The 18,888-nt window shown below is 34.7% G+C and overlaps 1 protein-coding gene across 7 annotated transcripts; it reads right to left on the reverse strand.

The window, feature by feature from the left end:
- Positions 1 to 4,955: 4,955 nt before the first annotated feature.
- On the reverse strand, positions 4,956 to 18,433 carry LOC127162307 (perlwapin). Of its 7 annotated transcripts, none has more exons than XM_051105089.1 (8): positions 17,169 to 18,419; positions 16,532 to 16,558; positions 15,562 to 15,720; positions 15,272 to 15,406; positions 15,018 to 15,173; positions 14,774 to 14,929; positions 12,869 to 13,006; positions 4,956 to 5,616 (listed from the first exon to the last, which is right to left on the reverse strand). In XM_051105089.1, exons 1-8 carry the CDS (start codon positions 17,257 to 17,259, stop codon positions 5,603 to 5,605), a joined length of 876 nt encoding a protein of 291 aa, XP_050961046.1. In that variant the 5' UTR covers positions 17,260 to 18,419; the 3' UTR covers positions 4,956 to 5,602. The 7 variants fall into 7 exon arrangements, with proteins under 7 accessions (XP_050961046.1, XP_050961043.1, XP_050961045.1 ...); XM_051105086.1 differs by lacking the exon at positions 4,956 to 5,616 and adding an exon at positions 12,393 to 12,629 and having other exon boundaries at positions 17,169 to 18,420; XM_051105088.1 differs by lacking the exon at positions 4,956 to 5,616 and adding an exon at positions 12,393 to 12,629 and having other exon boundaries at positions 14,774 to 14,926.
- Between the last annotated feature and the right edge of the window lie 455 nt (positions 18,434 to 18,888).

Genomic DNA, 18,888 nt, shown 5'->3' on the forward strand with positions numbered 1-18,888 from the left:
AAACATTAACTTCAGATAGCAGTCAGCAATCGCAGGCAGTTTCCTTCAAATAAAAACATTTTCTTTTTATATGAAATAATTTGAAACGTGTGTCAGCGCTTTGGTTAAAAAAAAAAAAAATACATTTCATATTTTTGATATTGATACATTATACGTGCCAGCAATCTCCAGGAGTTCGTGTCAAATACATCATATATTAATAAACATTAACTTCAGATACCAGTCAGCAATCGCAGGCAGTTTGTGTCAAATAAAAACATTTTCTTTTAAAATGAAATATCTTGAAATTTGTGTCAAGGCCTTGGGGTCAAAAAATACGTTTAATATTTTTGGTAATGATACATTATACATGCCAGCGATCTCCAGGAGTTCGCATCAAATACATTATATATTAATAAACATTAACTTCAGATACCAGTCAGCAATCGCAGGCAGTTTGTGTCAAATAAAAAACATTTTCTTTTTATAAGAAATAACTTGAAACGTGTGTCAGCGCTTTGGTGTCAACAAAAAAAAAAAAAAATACATTTCATATTTTTGGTAAGGTTACATTACATTTGCCAGCGATCTCCAGGAGTTCGCGTCAAATACGTTATATATTAATAAACATTAACTTCAGATACCAGTCAGCAATCGCAGGCAGTTTGTGTCAAATAAAAACATTTTCTTTTTATAAGAAATAACTTGAAACGTGTGTCATCGCTTTGGTGTCAAAAAAAAAAAAAAATACATGTCATATTTTTGGTAAGGTTAAATTATACTTGACAGCCATCTCCAGGAATTCTCGTCAAATACATTACATATTAATAAACATTAACTTCAGATACCAGTCTGCAATCGCAGGCAGTTTGTGTTAAAGAAAAAAAAAAAAAAAAAAAAAAATTTCTGTCCATATAAAATAACTTGAAAAGTGTGTCAGCTCTTTGGTGTAAAAAAAAAAAAAAAAAACATTTCATATTTTTGGTAAGGTTACATTATATTTGCCAGCGATCTCCAGGATTTCGCGTCAAATACATTATATATTAATAAATGAAGAGTTTCGTTGCAAAACGAGATATATCCATTTTGAGAAATGTTGGTTATTTGACATTATTATTTAAGACATCAACAGTCAAGTTCATTCACAATTTTTGTACATTAAACTATTACTTGAGCTCAGTGAAGGCCAGGGACACAATATTTTTCAAATCCACGATATTTTTTATTTAATTTTATGTCCATAAATAGTTCATAAATAAGTCAAAAACCATGCCAAAATGCAACATATTTATCTTAACATTGTCAAACATCTTAAATTGGTTAAAAAAAACAATACATCATAAATATATGGAATAGTATATACAAAGATTGATTAATAATAATACGATTCTGAGTTAGTTTTGGCCAGAACACAACATAACATAACATACCTTTTTTTTTTTTTTTTTTTTTTTTGCAAAACGCTATAAACGTAGCCTACGTGACTGACAGCTCGCCTACAGTATAAACAATTAAATGGTAAACGTTTTTTAGTTAGCCTATTGAATCCTCTTTTTAAAAATGTTTTTTGTTTTGATATTATCGTTAAATCAATGAGCAAACTCGGAGCACTTCACCGGCATTGACTCTCTTCCCAGGGGATGCTGAGCATTTTCATCTTCTGCCTCCTTCCTCTTCTCACCTCTTCCTGATCCTGACGTCTGTCCTAACCACCGCAGCATTTTGATTTTAGCTTATTTCGCTGTCCAGCTCAGTCCTCTTTGCTCATCCGATATTTCCTATTTCTTGTTTGTATTTTCGCGCTCTTGTCGTCGTTGATTGGACCCGCAAACCGAAGCGTACAGTATCTGCGCGCTGCTGCCAATAGGTATCTAAAACGTCACCCGTAGTGTAGTGTTCATGTGAAATGTAGGACGGAGGGGACAAACGACCCAGAGCGTCTCTGACATGATTTGCATGATTGGCTCATGCATCACCGGCCAAACTGGCTGGTAAGTCTTTATCAATAACCGCCAAAATGATTTTTAACCCGCATTTGGCGGGTTGGCGGGTGTTAATTTCGAACCCTGGTTATATCGCACTTTGTAAAGAAACTGGTCTGGCGGATATCGCGTTTTGTGAAAAAATACATTTTATAGGAGGCCTAAAATGTACATTCTTAAATTTTATTAATGGCAGCAATTCACACATAGATTAAGGTACATCTGAACAGTGATTTCCAATAATAAAATGCAAATGTCAAAAAATGGCGTTTATCGCGTTTTGCAACCAAACTCTTCAAATATTAACTTCAGATACCAGTCAGCAATGGCAGGCAGTTTGTCAAATAAAAACATTTTCTTTTGAAATAACTTGAAACGTGTGTCAGCGCTTTGCTGTCAAAAAACAAATACATTTCATATTTGTTGTAAGGTTACATTATACTTGCCAGCGATCTCCAGGAGTTCACTCAAATACATTATATATTAATAAACAATAACTTCAGATACCAGTAACCAATCGCAGGCAGTTTGTGTCAAATAAAAACATTTTCTGTCCATATAAAATAACTTGAAATGTGTGTCAGTGCTTTGGTTTAAAAAAAAAATACATTTCATATTTTTTGGTAAGGTTACATTATACTTGCCAGCGATCTCCAGGAGTTCGCGCCAAGTACATTATATATTAATAAACATTAACTTCAGATGCCAGTCAGCAATGGCAGGCAGTTTGTGTCAAATAAAAACAGTTTCTGTCCATATAAAGTAACTTGAAAAGTGTGTCAGGGCTTTGGTGTCAAAAAAAATGCTTTTCATATTTGTGGTAAGGGTACATTATACTTGCCAGCGATCTCCAGGAGTTCACGTTAAATACATTATATATTAATAAACATTAACTTCAGATACCAGTCAGCAATCGCAGGCAGTTTGTGTCAAATAAAAACATTTTCTTTTTATATAAAATAACTTGAAAAATGTGTCAGGTCTTTGGTGTCAAAAAAATACATTTCTAATTTTTGTAAGGTTACATTATACATTAGTCATCAGAGGACACTCACCAAATTTGAAATCTCTAGAGACATACTGACTTCAGGGGCGGATCTACAAAATAATTTTTAGGGTGGCAAAGGGTGTGGCATGAGGTCTATGAGGGGTTGCAACACCAAAGCAAGCCCCCATGCATAGTTTTTTTTTGGGGATTTATAGTCTGAAATACACAGTTATGTTCACAAATATTGCATTACCATTAAGTAATCATTTACTCTTTAAAATGAAAAAATAAATAACAACATTTCAGTGTCCATCATGGCACCAAGTCAGTAAACAATATAAAATATAAAACAACTTAAACAGGTTATACTGTAAATGTTTCTGAGTTTGTATCACTAAAGAAGACATGCGATTCTATTAAATTACTACTTAGATGGTATAAATCACATTTTACTGCAAGTTTAAGATGTTAATGTTGATGATTTAATGTTAATTTCCTAACATTAGAAAGAAATATTGTAATATCTAAGCACTGAAACTGGATCAGATTTGGAAACAGTGTTTCATTTTCTGTTATTAACAGAGGTGGAAATGTCTGTAATTACCCAGAACACACTATCAACCGTATAATCTAGCAACACCCCAGCAACCGCATAGCAAGAGCCTAGCAACCACCCAGATTATCCTAGCAACCAACTAGCAACACTTTAGCAAACATCTAGAACATCTAACTGACCAAACTATTTATGTTTTTAAACAAGACTGTAAGACAAGCCAGCATAAATTTGCAAATATTCTTAAATGCTTACAAAATTACTCCTGACACAAGACTATATATCTAGGTAATCATTTCTTAGTTCTGCAAAAATGCAGTAAACAACACATAAAAATAGTTATGTAACCTGAGTAAAAAAATTGGTTCCGTCCTCCGCCGAAGCCTCCTCCCACATAGACTCTGTTTTTCTGCCTTTTCGCCCCTCTTGTCTTTTTTGTTTTAGTTTTGTACGGCGTGAGGACACGCCTTCCGGGAGAGGGGTGTAATTGTTATTGTTATTGGTTTTATTGGCCCAGGCTCTCAATCAGGTAAGATAAGATTTAAAATTTCTTGGTTCATTTCTTAATTTTCTATTAAAATTCGTCAAAATGGTTGTGAATTAATAAATGGGAATTAAATTACACCCATTTTAGTGGTAAATTTGATTACAAGTGTGTCACTTGTTTAAAGGAGGAACGGTCATAATGGCCGAAAAGCCGTTTTCTGAGGTAACGTTAATCTCTGAGGTAATATATCCTTCAAAATTGCACTTAAATTCACTGAATTGAATTAGTTTACGTCCATTTTGGTGTTAATTTGAATTATTGTCGTTTTCCGTTGCTGTTTACGCGATGAATTAGTAATAGCCGAGCAAGAAGGAGCTAATCTGTGTTTTAAAGTCTTAAATAGCAACATAAAGGGAGATTTATATATAGCACAATACAATCGGTCTTTGTCAGTCATGTGCGTTTATTGTGTGTGACGTCACCGAGACGCCATTTTGAAGGTATCGTCGCATTGAGCAGTGAACTGAAACTATACAGAGCAGTAAAGAAAAGACTGTTTAAATCATCCTAGTGGAGAAACAGAAGCAAACCAAATAGATATGGGACCGAGATAATCTCAGCAGAAGTTTTAGGAACCGTAATGTATATAATTTGTCATTAACAATTAACACTGATCCATATTAACATGACCTGACCGCAAAAAGTTGAGTACTGCAGGTGTTCAACCTCGTTGGAAATATGACGTGCTCTTGTTTACTGTATAAAAACGTATATTATTTACTTACAAATACACGTATGTTCTGTTTTTGTCTACCATTGATTTGCACATTACCTTATACCATTAATAGTATTAAACTTTACCCTGTTTGTTCGACACTTTCCGTGCTTCATTTGGTTGATAAGTACTGATAAGGAGTCAATCAAAAACACATTTATGAAATGTTATTATATATACTTTATTATAAATGCAAAACTGTGTTATAAAATCAGCTTAAAAATGCATAACAGAAGATGTGACAAGCATGATGAACATCATACTGCTAAGTGGACACAGTGCAAGTACTACAAAGAAAGTTGAATAATAATAAAAATAACATTAATAATAATGTGATGATGATTTAATGCTTCTGCCAAACATTTCTGATGACCCTTTCTACATGGATTGTTATAAGTGATAGATGATGTCAAATAATTAATAGTTTGTAGGTAGAACACTTTCTGTCACACACTTTTACACTGAATGGTTTCTCTGTGAAAATCTCAAAGCAGTCTATCCTTGCTATACTGTGTCCAAAGGACACCACGAACTAATGAAGGATAATTTTGTGCCTGTAACAGTTGCATAAAACAGTGTTTGTGCAGGCAGATTCAGCCTGAGGTGCATGAAGTTAACAGAAGTATTTAAAATGAAGTGAGAATTTCCCTTATGTCTGACATGAAAAGCAGTCAGTTTCTTCTGTGTATACACAAGTTACATTCAGTTTGTGGCATCGAGTGGTGTCTTGTGAAGTCGACTATCTCCTCCAGCCTTCAGTGTGTAGCTGACCATCTCCTCCAGCCTCCTGGGCCATCATCTCAGCTGGCTGCAATGTGTTTATTTTTTTTCTTACAGTTTAGTCACACCAACCTATATGAAATACAGAAATACATAAAAAATAAAAATATTAAAAATGTATTTTGGTTTGGTATTCAGTTAAGTATTTAGTTAAGAATTTCAGTAGTGAAATAATATAAATCTCTACACCCATGCATAAAACGATTGCGTGACATTTCATGGTACATGACGCCTTTCTGCTCTCTGGCTGTCTGTTTAGTGGTGCCCTGGCAACCCCTGGAAACCTGCTTTTTTATTCTACATGTATTGTTTTCGGTATAATGTACTGATTCAAATTAGTTATCAATAATAATTATTTTACCACTAAGCTGACATGCTCTTGTGTATGAACGGACAACATCTGTGGCGGGGGACGGCGCCGGCGCAACGGTCAAACACCTCCGTGAAGTTGGCACCCCATAAAAAGAAATAATGACCAAAACTATGCCATTCGTTTGTGCTACGTTTGTGCTGATTTGTGCCGCAAAAACGAACGTTTGTGCTGGTTTGGTGTTTAAGATATTAAACATTATTTTTTTGACCGTGTGACGTCACTTTCCACCCCATGTTGTACAAATCTCTCCAAACCGGTGCCGTTCGTTTGTGCTCAATTTGTGCCCGTTTGTGCCGTTAAAACGAACCTGGCATCTCCGAGCCCTTCTTAAATATAATGGGTAAAATATTTGTTTGGTACTGTTACGTAACGCTCCACCCCATATCGTCGAAATCACTCCAAAAGGTGCCATTCGTTTGTGCTCGATTTGTGTGTGCCGGTTTGTGCCGTTGAAATGAACATCAAATATGTTTCCCCTTCTTAGAAATAACAAAAAGAATTTGAGGCAGTGACGTCACTCTCCACCCCATGTAGTCCAAATCTCTCTAAACTGGTGCCGTTCGTTTGTGCTCGATTTGTGCCGGTTTGTGCCGTTAAAAGAAATCATGTAACTATGACCGCTGCTTAAATATAACGAAAACAACACTTTTTTTTACGAACAGCGACGTCACTCTGCACCCCATGCAATCTAAATCATTCCAAAATGTTGCCATTAGTTTGTGCTTGATTTGTGCCCGTTCGTGCTGTATAAAGGAACCCAACCATGACCTCTCTTTAAATATAACGAAAATTTCGCTCTCCACCCCATAGCGCCATTGCAGAGTTTTAAAAAAGTTAGTGTTCATGCTGCCTTAAAATTTTAAATTTAGTCAGCTCCAAGTTTGCAGTTACTTCATATTTCATACTGACTAAATTTAAAATTCAAGGCAGAACACTAACGTCAACAAAAATTCGGTTGTGTTCGATTTGTGCCATTAGAATATTAAACATGGATTCCCCACGAATATTCGTTAATATTTTTAATGGCAAAGTGGCTGTATTTATTTTCGTTTCTTTAAGTTATTTTAGAAATATGTTTGGAACAGTTTATGTTTGTTAAATTCTTTTTTTTTTTTTTTTTTTGCTTTGCCGACCAAGCCGCCGGCAGCAGACAGTGAGCTGATCATATATGTTCTAGCCTTCTCAAAATCAACACGACTTGCCTAAAATAAAATATATATAAGATATATAAATATAAAACAATTAATGCATTTCACAATATTAATTTAAATATTCAACATATAAATGTGCGCTTTTAGGCGCATTTTAATCCTTGCAGAGTGTGGAAGCTACAGCGCGCAGACATGGAGGCGCCGGCAATATCGCTTGCGATTTTTTAATTAACATCTACGCCATCATTTTTGCTAAAGGTAAGAGTAATACATCATTCAGAACTGCAAAGAGTCTACTTTGTGTGCACTCACAATATCAACAAAACATTCGTTTTCATTGAATTTTGATTTTTTTTTCTTCAACTTGCATTAAAATATATCAAATAGATTTACCTCGTTGATTAGCTACAGTAATATCTATCAATTTCTTGTAGTATTTTTCCAATGACCGGTAATTTGTCCTACCATGCACACATTCAGCAGTCTATAGCTTAAGCCTATTTTATCTACGAACCCTTTTTTCACAGTCCGTTACGTCCTTTTTCGTTTTCTTATGCAGTGCGGTAAATAATGGTTTATAAGGGGGGCAGAAAAACTTTACCATATTAGCTATTAAATGCAGTCATGCCATGCAATTACATTTAGGCTACATGTTTCCTATAGATAATGGTATATTAAGTGCTTAAGTTTTCTCCCTTTAAATATCCAATTTAAGACGAATTTTAGTTACAACCAGGATTTCTGGCACAAATCGAGCACAAATAAACACGCCATTTTGTGTGAGGAGCGCTTTGAATTAGGCTATATAATTATATATAGGCTATACAATATGCCTTGAAATTTAAATTTAGTCAACTTTAAATGAAGTTAGTGAAAACTAACTTTAAAAGACTAAGTGAAAAGACTACATTTTAAATTTTAAGGCAGCATGAACACTAATTTCTTTTTTTTTAAACTCTGCAGTGGCACTAAATGGAGTGGACAGTGAAATTTTCGTTATATTTAAAAAGAGGTCATGGTTACATGGTTTCTTTTAACGGCACAAACCGGCACAAATCCAGCACAAACGAACGGCACCGGTTTAGAGAGATTTGGAAGGCATGGGGTGGAGCGTGACATCACTGCCCCATATTGTATTTGTTTTTTTCTAAGGAACGGAATTAGATACAATGTTTATTTTAGCGGCACAAATCGAGCACAAACGAACGGCACCGGTTTGGAGAGATTTGGACGACATGGGGTGGAGAGTGACGTCACTGCCTCAAATTGTTTTTGTTATTATTAAGAAGGGGAAATATATTTGACGTTCATTTCAACGGCACAAACCGGCACAAATCGAGCACAAACGAATGGCACCTTTTGGAGCGATTTCGACGATATGGGGTGGAGAGTTACGTAACAGTCCCAAACAAATATTTTACCCATTATATTTAAGAAGGGCTCGGAGATACCAGGTTCGTTTTAACGGCACAAACGAGCACAAACGAACGGCACCGGTTTGGAGAGATTTGGACGACATGGGGTGGAGAGTGACGTCACTGCCTCAAATTGTTTTTATTATTAAGAAGGGAAAATATATTTGACGTTCATTTCAACGGCACAAACCGGCACAAATCGAGCACAAACGAATGACACCAGTTTTGTGTGATTTAGACGAACTGGGGTGGAGAGTGACGTCACAGCCCCGAAAATATTTTGGTTATATCTAGGGTAGGAAAACAGATACCGTGTTTATTTTAACGGCACAAACGGGCACAAATCGAGCACAAACGAACTGCGCCGGTTTGGAACGATTTGGACGACACGGGGTGGAGAGTGACGTCACACGGTCAAAAAAATAATGTTTAATATCTTAAACACCAAACCAGCACAAACGTTCGTTTTTGCGGCACAAATCAGCACAAACGTAGCACAAACGAACTGCATAGTTTTGGTAATTATTTCTTTTTATGGGGTGCCAAACATATTTCAAAGGAATCCGGTGCCACATTCCTGACCGCATCACTGTCTTTACTGGGTGCTTTTAGGGAATATTTGCATTTATCCACACTTGTCATTACGCCGTATACCTGCACTACACCACTGAATAGCATTGATATCCCAAAACAGCATGTGGATATGACGTTAGGTACTAAAGAAAATAGAAAATAAGCACATACTTAAAAAAAAAAAAAAAAAAAAAAAAAAAAAATTCGCTTAACTTAGCTTCATGAAAATGTCGACGGGCACATATGATGATTTTGCATATCCCCACTGCTATGCAGGCCATCCGACGCTTCTTGGTTATTTCCGCTGTATGTTGTCTTTCAAGTGGGAGACCTAAAATAGCTTTCCTTGTGGTCAGTTTTTAACCTTTTCTATCGTGTAATTTACCACCGCTGACTTAAGCACAACAAAAACGTAAAATTTTTTAAGCAAATCAAAAACAATTCTGCAACTACAGAACACCTCGGCTTTGATACCTTACAAATGGCGGCGATACCCAAAATGCAATTCAATTCTTGTGAGTGTGACGTCACCTGACAAAGACCGATACCTCGGCTACACGCTTATAAAATCTCGTTACATATCATTAATGTATCTGTTTATAACTGATAGACGTCGGTAAATTCTCCGCGCTGACCGATAACGGTTAACGTTAGGAAAGTTTCGCAAACAATGTACATTTGCTTAAAGATTATTACAAAGATACAGCCATATTATTGTCATGTTATTGTTACTTAAAAATGATATATCATACGATTATATCAATACTATCTTTGTAGGAGTTGCGTCTTAAACAAGCTGTGGCACAGAGAGAGAGAGAGACTCGTTAGAGTACAGTACGGGTGCCTATCAAACAAAGCTCCTGAATCAGTATGTAGCTATAAAGATTATCACTGTCATATGTAATCAGCCACATATACATATACATATATATATATATATATATATATATATATATATAGATCAGGAAATAATATTAAAGGTAGCATATTCATGAATAATGATTTCTCCTGGCCGTTTAACTGTAACCTGTGTAATGCTTGACTTATTTTTATTTATTTTTTCTTTCTTTTACATTCTCAGATATTATTGTACATAGTGATATTTATTTATTTGTTTGTTTGTTTGTTTTATACTATTAATGTAATGTTTGTCTTCTTTCTCTTTTGAGTACTGATTTCCATCTAGTCTTGATTGCAAAGTTTAGCTCCAGCCCCGATCATGTACAGCTGAACCAGCTGATCAGGGTCTTCAGGATTACCACAGACTTCCAAGCAAGCGTGTGGACAGGTTGGAGCTGAACTGATGTTGGTTCAGGAAGTGATCCTGCATCTCTTCTCAAAGGTGATTAGTCAAAACCTAAATACTTTTTAAGTTGTATTTGTTATATTTCACTAATATTTTTCTCTCTCTCTCTTTCTTTTTCTCCCTTTGGCTTGTCAACTTCAGCTAAACAAAGAGCCATCGGGTCGCTGCATCTTTTGTAATGCAAGTGCATTTAAGTTTATTTAAAGCTGCACATTGATGCATCAAGTTAAAGTCATTAGTAATTTCTTAAAGTGCACCTTCCTCCAAAAATTACAGTTCTTTCATCATTTACTCACTCTGTTGTTGTTGTTTTTTTTTTTTTAAAAAAGAGAGATTTAGAAGAACATTTCAACTGTTTTTGTCTGTACAATGAAAACGACATTGGATGCCATTGACTTTCGTAGTATTGACAAAATACACTGAGACAATGTTGTATTATTTAGGGGGTTTTATATATATATATATATATACACACATATATACATATACATATATATATATATATATATATATATATATATATATATATATATACACATATACATTTTAATTGTTCTTTTCTTTCTCACTTAGATGATGGAACAAAAAGTAGGCTGGCCACAGCATCTGAAATGGAAACATCTATTAAATGCCTCCGCAGTATAAGACACTTGGGATGGTGGAAGGAGCAGAAGAACAGTGATCAGGCAGAGTTCTACTGTTGCCCCTTAGGGAACTGATTTATGATCTACTTAATGTTCTGATTTAGTTATAATTGATCATTGCTCTGTCCTATAAAATAATTGAATACATTCCACTGTTCAGTAGTTTGGGGTCAGTATTTTATTATTATTATTATTATTATTATTATTATTATTATTATTATTATTATTATTATTATTATTTTTTTATCTAAGAAATACATTTTTACATTTTAAATGTTTAAGAAATTATTTGTGTTCAGCAAGGATGCGTTAAATTGATACAACCTTTTACATTGTTGCACAAAAATCCTATTTCAAATAAATGCTGCTCTTTTAAAAGCATTATTTAAAGGATCCTGAAAAAAATATATCATGGTTTCCTCAAAAATATAAAGCAGCACAACAGTTTTCATGACTGCTGATGATAAGAAATGTCGTTTTGGTAGGCATAAGAGAGTTCTTTCAAAAACACTGACAAATCTTACTGACCCTAAACTTTTAAACAGTAGTGTTTTCTGCTTTTTTTTTTTTTTTTTTTTTTTTTTACATGGCTGTGAATAAATGAAAGTATTCGAAATTTATGACTCTTAATTTATTATTTCTTCTTTCAGCGTGCAGTTATTCTGCATATGCATTAATAGTAATATTGTGGCATTTTGCAGGTACAAAGTAAAAGCAAACTAATTTTGTTATTTAAGGCCACAATGGCCATTCACAGGTGCCCCCACCCAGCCTACAGCATGCCCACATTTTCCCCACTGTGCCCACACCCAGCCCACAGCATGCTCACACTATCCCCACAGTGCCCACACCCAGCCCACAGCATGCCCACACTATCCCTACAGTGCCCACACTATCCCCACAGTGCCCACACTATCCCCACAGTGCCCACACCCAGCCCACAGCATGTTGCTGTGGGTTAGATTAGATTTTTTTTTTCCCAACCATCGTGCACATTTTATTTAAAGACGTGTTTTTTGCCATTATTTTGAGTTACGCTGTCATCGCTGCGGCTGAAAATAAGCACATGAAACACTGCTTACATTTATATTTTATTCTGTGATAATTCTGGGGTGGCTCAGCTTATTCTTAGGGTGGCAATTGCCACCCCGGTAGATCCGCCTCTGACTGACTTGCTAAATTCTTGTTTTTGTTTGTTTGTTTTTTTTTAAACCGAGATTAAACTATTAATCTAGTGTTAACCTGTGCTCTTGGTTTCATTTCTGGTAGCTTTGTACTCCAGTTCAAGGCTTTCCCACTACTTTTGCTGGCAAATTCCTGGAGAAAGCATTTACTTATTAATAATAATAATAATAATAATAATAATAATTCCACACAACACAGAAGTTTTGATAAACTATGATGTACTATCATGATTTATTTGGTGAATGTAGAAGACCTCAAGAAGAAAACAAATCGAGAACTTCTAGATAGATCATTAGATCATTTCCTATGATTAAATCGGCATGGTTAGCTACATGCATGGCCACAGGTGGTTGGGCAACACTTCTATCTGGCAGGATACTGATCATCATGGGTAGTGTTATCAGCACACATTTGCTTTGAAACATGGAGGAGTCCTCACTGCATGGATACAGATGATCAGATTTAGTCTGTCACTTTAACTGCATTCAGACAGCACAAAACACAAAGCATGAATCACGTTTTACTTTTATAGTGAGCTGTATTTCAAGTATTATTCATTTTATTTTAAAAACACTTGCCTAAAATGGTCCTATGGCCCAAAATTAAGTACTTTGACATTGAAAATGATAAATATTAAACCACACGTGTTGGGACCCAAGCATCAAAATAACAAATACCTTTAAATGGAGGTGTACATTCACGTCCACATTTAGTGCTGCAGCATTTCTCATCATCTGGACAATCAGTGTCATGGGCACACAACTCTTCACACAGTCTTACACCAATAACTCTCCTTGGACACACTCCTGGCTTTTCTGTTATACAAACACACAACAAGGAAGCCAGATTACTAAATGTGGAACGACTCAATCACTGTAATGGGGGAAAAAAAAAAAAAAAAAAAAAAAAAAAAAAAAAAACCACACAACACTTGACCAATGCATTAGTATTCCATATCTTTAGATAGAGCCATACACTCATGTCCACAGCATTTCTTACCATTCGTACATTCAGCATCATAAGAACACGACTCAACACACTCCTATTCTAAGGTTTTTGCTCCTGGCTTTTCTGTTATACAAACATGTGATGGAAACCTCATCACTGAACAGTGATGAGAGTAACACGTTACAAAAGTAATAATACAGTATATTACTTTTTGCTGTAATGCAATAATATAACACATTACTAATCAAATTTGGGTAATAATATTACTCGTTACGATCTTTTAACTCAAACTTAAGTGGTGAATTTACCAACACTGCAAAACAGCAACAGAGCAAAAAATAAAATAATAATAATAATAATAATAATAATAATAATAATAATAATAATAATAATAATAATAAATAAATAAATAAATAAATAAATAAGCATGTAAAATAGTTTGTCTATTTCCTGTTGCTGGAATTCGATGGTTAAGATGACTGCCAAGACAAATTCTACATGTGTGAGATGGACACACTCCCGTTTTATTAATTTCATCAGAGAAAACAACAAGAATGCATAATCAGGTGTAATCTATGGGCGACACCACACTCTCAACAAGGAGAAATAGCACGAATAACTCCTGGAAACACCTGGACTGGTATCACTAAAACAAAGCTAACAGAGAGAGACCGCTGCGGGGTCAGCGAAGATAAAGAATGCGGCGGACAGGCATCAACAAGCAACAAAAATTAAAGTTAAACTAAAAAAAAAAAAAAAAATTTAAATCATGAATAAGCAAAATACATTTAACTTAAATATCCTAATTAACAGATTAACAAAACGAAAGGAAATGACTGAGTGACATATGCTCCTGAGTTTGGTTCATGTGGTAATACGATTTTTATTTATTTATTTATTTATTTATTTAATTTAATTTATTTAAGACACTACCATGATATATTTTACTGCCCAAAAAATATTTTATATTACTACTAGAATTTTTTTTTTGTTTTTTAAATTTATAGTAAAGAAAAAAAAACAATTATAACACAATTCTAAGAAATTTCCACAGATTTTAAAAGGTAAATTGCTTTTAGTATTTTATATAATTAGCATTAATGTGTATTTTATGTGATATTGTAATATTTTAAATAGAATATTTGTTTGTATTTTTGGTTAAATTTTATTTGATTGTATTTATGTTGTGCATTTTATATTTATATTTTATTATTTGTGTGTTGTACACGGTTGTACCTTTTTTTTTTGGTTTACATGTACTGTATTTTTTTTAAAAAATGGTTGTACCGTTTATAAATAAAAATGGTGACTTTTCTGAACATGTACCTTAGTAAAAATTTGTTTGTTTTATGGTTGTACCATTTACAAATGGTACACTAACAAAAACAAACCAAAAAAAGTGTTTTTTTATTCTATTTAATTTACCATGGGTAAAACTATTTTTTATGGTGGTAAAACTGTGTGTGTGTGTGTGTGCGTGTGCGTGTGCGTGTGTATGCATAAAATGTAAAACGCATAATTATAACATTTCACTTTATATACTGGTGTCATGGGCATCGCTAGGCCATTTTTAGGGGGGCTAGGATTAAATAAATTAATTTTAAAAGCTTAACACACCATTATAATATAAATACCTTTATATGGAGCCATACACTGATGTCCACATCCATTGCTGCAGCACTTCCGATCGTTTGGACAGTCACCATCATGGGAACACATCTCAGCACACACTCCTAACTTTGCTTTTTCAAAATTTATTGTAGGACACGCTCCTGGCTTTTCTGGTTCTGCTGACATATAAAACACATGACAAAAACAATAACTAAATAAAAGGGAGGGGAAAAAAAGCAAGCAAGCTGACCCACACACTACAGATACCTTTATATGGAGCCATACACTCATGTCCACATCCATTGCTGCAGCATTTCTGATCGTTTGGACAGTCACCATCATGCGAACACATCTCAGCACATACTCCTAACATTGCTTCTTCAACATTGATTATACGACACACACCTGGCTTTTCTGGTTGTGCTGACATACAAAACACATAATAGAAAATACAAAGACTGAATAAAAAGGAGAGACCAAAAAAAAATAAAAAAGCAAGCTGACCCACACACTACAAATACCTTTATATGGAGCCATACACTCATGTCCACATCCATTGCTGCAGCATTTCTGATTGTTTGGACAGTCATCGTCATGGGAACATGACTCAACACACAGTCCTATGCCAAGGTTTTTTGGACACGGTCCAGGCTTTTCTATTATACAGACACATGACACAGAAACAAGATCACTGAATACTGAATGATTCATTGCATTAAGAAACAAAAAAAAAAAAAAAAAAAAAAAAAAAAAAAAAAACACACACACCCCACTGTATTTATTGCACACATTAATATAACAAGACATATACCATATGTAGAAGGAGAAATACACTGATGTCCACATCCATTGCTGCAGCATTTCTCATCATTTGGACAGTCACTGTCAAGGGAACATGGCTCTGCACACACTCCTAACGTTGCTGCTCCAAGATCATTTGTAGGACATACTCCTGGCTTTTCTGGTTCTGCTGACATACAAAACACATGACAGAAAAACCATAATAACAGAATAAATAAATAAATAAATAAATAAATAATCCCACACACACCTTTTAGTCCATTTCCTTCAAAATTTAGTTTAATTCAATGTGTTGCTTGTAGTTTCTTTGCAATTATGGAAAACATAATGGCAATTTGAGTAAATATTTAGCTTTTTTTTTTTTTTAACCTCTAACATTCACTATTAATTGACTCACTAAAAGCAGGGAGTAAATGCACAGCCCCACAATCACATTGAAAGCATGCATGTCTTCTAGAGCAGTCTTTATTAGAAACATCCTTGACAGGACTGCACAGCAGTCAGCGTTGCCAAATACAGACTGGTCACTAATGAAGAGGATTCAATATGATCGTTAGGGCAGATCTACCATCTATCCCTACAGTTTCAAAGGCAATGGAGTGCCATTATAACATAGAACCCGCCCCACTATGGTGTGTAAATAGTAATGCTAATATAAAGACACAGACATCAGTTCATTTAAATATTTCAAGCAATTATAATACCATACCCACCACAGCTATGGTTCAAGCATTTTAACACACACACACACACACACGAGAAACAAACAAAATTAATTAGAATGTTTGTAGCAAAACAAACTGAACCCATTTAAATCCATGCAATCAGACTTTGACCAAGTGGCCTGTAAAGTAGTACTTCATTAGAGGCTTACAAGTAAAAATTACCCCCAGATGCTAAATAACTTGTAGTATGAAACGTTAAAAAAAAAAAAAAAAAAACCCCACACACACACGGATAGTGATGGCATACATACATACCTGGTAACAAATCAATGGGTCTTTTGACTGTTGAAAAAAAGAAATGTTATGTTATGTTATGTTATGTTATATTATATTATATTATATAATGTTATGTTATGTGTGACCCAGGACCACAAAACCAGTCATAAGGGTCAAATTTTTCAAAATTGAGATTTATACATAATCTGAAAGCATAAATAAGCTTTCCATTGATGTATGGATTTGTTAGGATAGAACAATATTTGGCTGAGATACAACCATTTCAATATATGGAATCTGAGGATACAAAAAAAAAAAAAAAAAAAAAAAAATATTCGCCTTTAAAGTTGTCCAAATTAAGTTCATACAAATGCATATTACTAATCAAAAATTAAGTTTTGATATTTACAGTAGGAATTGTACAAAATATCTTCATGGAACATGATCTTCACTTAATTTCCTGATGATTTTTGGCACAAAATAAAAATCAAGAATTTTGACGCATACAATGTTTTTGTTGGCTATTGCTACAAATATACCCCAGCGACTTGAGACTGATTTTGTGGCCCAGGGTCACATATTATATATAACGTGTATGTGTAAGTGATGTGAAGTCAGTTCTTTCTTATTCATATATTTTTCTTCGCGCTGTGGAATGAATTTAAAAAGCCTTTACCTGTGTCTGGATCTTCAACGTTTGTTGTGCTCAAGCATACAGACAGACACAATAGAACAACAATCAACGAGCAGCACACTGGACGTATCATCTTCTCAACCTACGATCTCACAATAGACTCCGGAAAATGCGCTGAATTGGTGGATCAGGATGGTTTTAAAATCGTTTTTTGAACGTTTTAACTATCCAACGCGACCTGGCGCAACTCCAATCCTGATTAAAAACCCACCTGCCTCCAGCTTTCTAGGTGCCAATAATCTTAGAGACGCTGATTAGGTTGTTCCGGTGTGTTTGATTAAGATGCTGCATCTTGTTGTAATAATTAGAGTTACGAGATGACAACGCCTGAAGATCCAGGTTCACACTTACCATACTCCTTCTGCAGCGCAGAAGCAGAATTCATTTTGCTACGCGTTTGCAGCCTGCTATCTAATTTAAAATCTGAATATGCTTTATCAGTATTGTGATTCTCTTTTATAGGCTACAGTAAAAATCTTTCATAGACATATTCACAAGGTGGGACCCAACTGGGCAACATGTGAAAGGACCCGGACCTCTCATAAGCATTATGGGACCCAACCCCCATCAACCGTTTGAATGACTCGGTTCAATCGCAATGACTTACTTATTAATAGTGACTTACTGCCACCTACTGGCGGGTTTAATTTCAAATGTAAAGTCCCTTACTATTTTTTTTAAAATAATTTCAGATATCAGCATTCAACGGCTTAGGATTAAAATATCAAAACATTATTTATGCATTTAATGCATTCATGTCCTGCATTAAACAGTGGGTAATATATCTGTCTGTGCTTTCTCTGCACTGAAAATATGAATTTTGTTGATAATGATTTTATTTGTTTGGCAAAAGTCTAAAATGTCTTAATAAAGGTAAAAAAAAAATGCTCATAAAAGGTAAAAGGGTTTTATGTATTTCACTGGGCTTTAGGTGGGGCCCAACTAGGGATCAAATGCAAAACCCATCTAAATATGGGTTGTACATGGTTTTGTCCACAGGTTCCATGTTGGCCCCATGCAATTTACCAATGTGTGTTTTATTTAGGATTTTGGGTTTTAGGTGGGGCCCAACTATGAAACTTACACAAAACCTACCTAGGTTCCATCTTCAAACTCTATGTGGGAATTACATGGGATAAATTGTGGGTTGCAAGTGGGATTGTGCATGTTTTCCTAAATGCAGCCATGAAAACTGCCCACTTGGATTAAAAGCAAGATTACACTGGTGTTAGGGTGGGCCCAACTAGACAATATGCTTACGGCTAATCTGACAAAAAAAAAAAAAAAAAAAAAAAAAAAAGGTTTCTATTTCAGGGGTCAAGTAGGACTGCAGGCTTTTTTTTTTTTATCGAGTAGCAACACCACACACAAAAAAGTTTTGAAGCATTAGAGTACAGGGTAAGATTGGAATCTTTTCAGATTTCAATTTTATTAAAACTACCAATCATATTATGCTATATTCTGATACCTAATTGTTAAAATTAATGTAATTGTTAAAGTTAACAAACATTTTGAACCTGTATTTGAACCAGTGTTTACTGAAAGCTTTGAACATTTCCACAAGGAAAACAGAGACAGTTAGAAGCAGCAGGAGCAACTATACATTTTTCAGTACTGCTTCCACTGCAGACAGACATTTGTGCATTCTAGACACCCTCAGTCCTCCTCTGTCTCTTGTCCCAGTAAACCATTTTGAGAGTTC

The sequence above is a fragment of the Labeo rohita genome, unplaced genomic scaffold, assembly GCF_022985175.1.
Source record: "Labeo rohita strain BAU-BD-2019 unplaced genomic scaffold, IGBB_LRoh.1.0 scaffold_881, whole genome shotgun sequence".
NCBI lineage: Eukaryota > Metazoa > Chordata > Actinopteri > Cypriniformes > Cyprinidae > Labeo > Labeo rohita.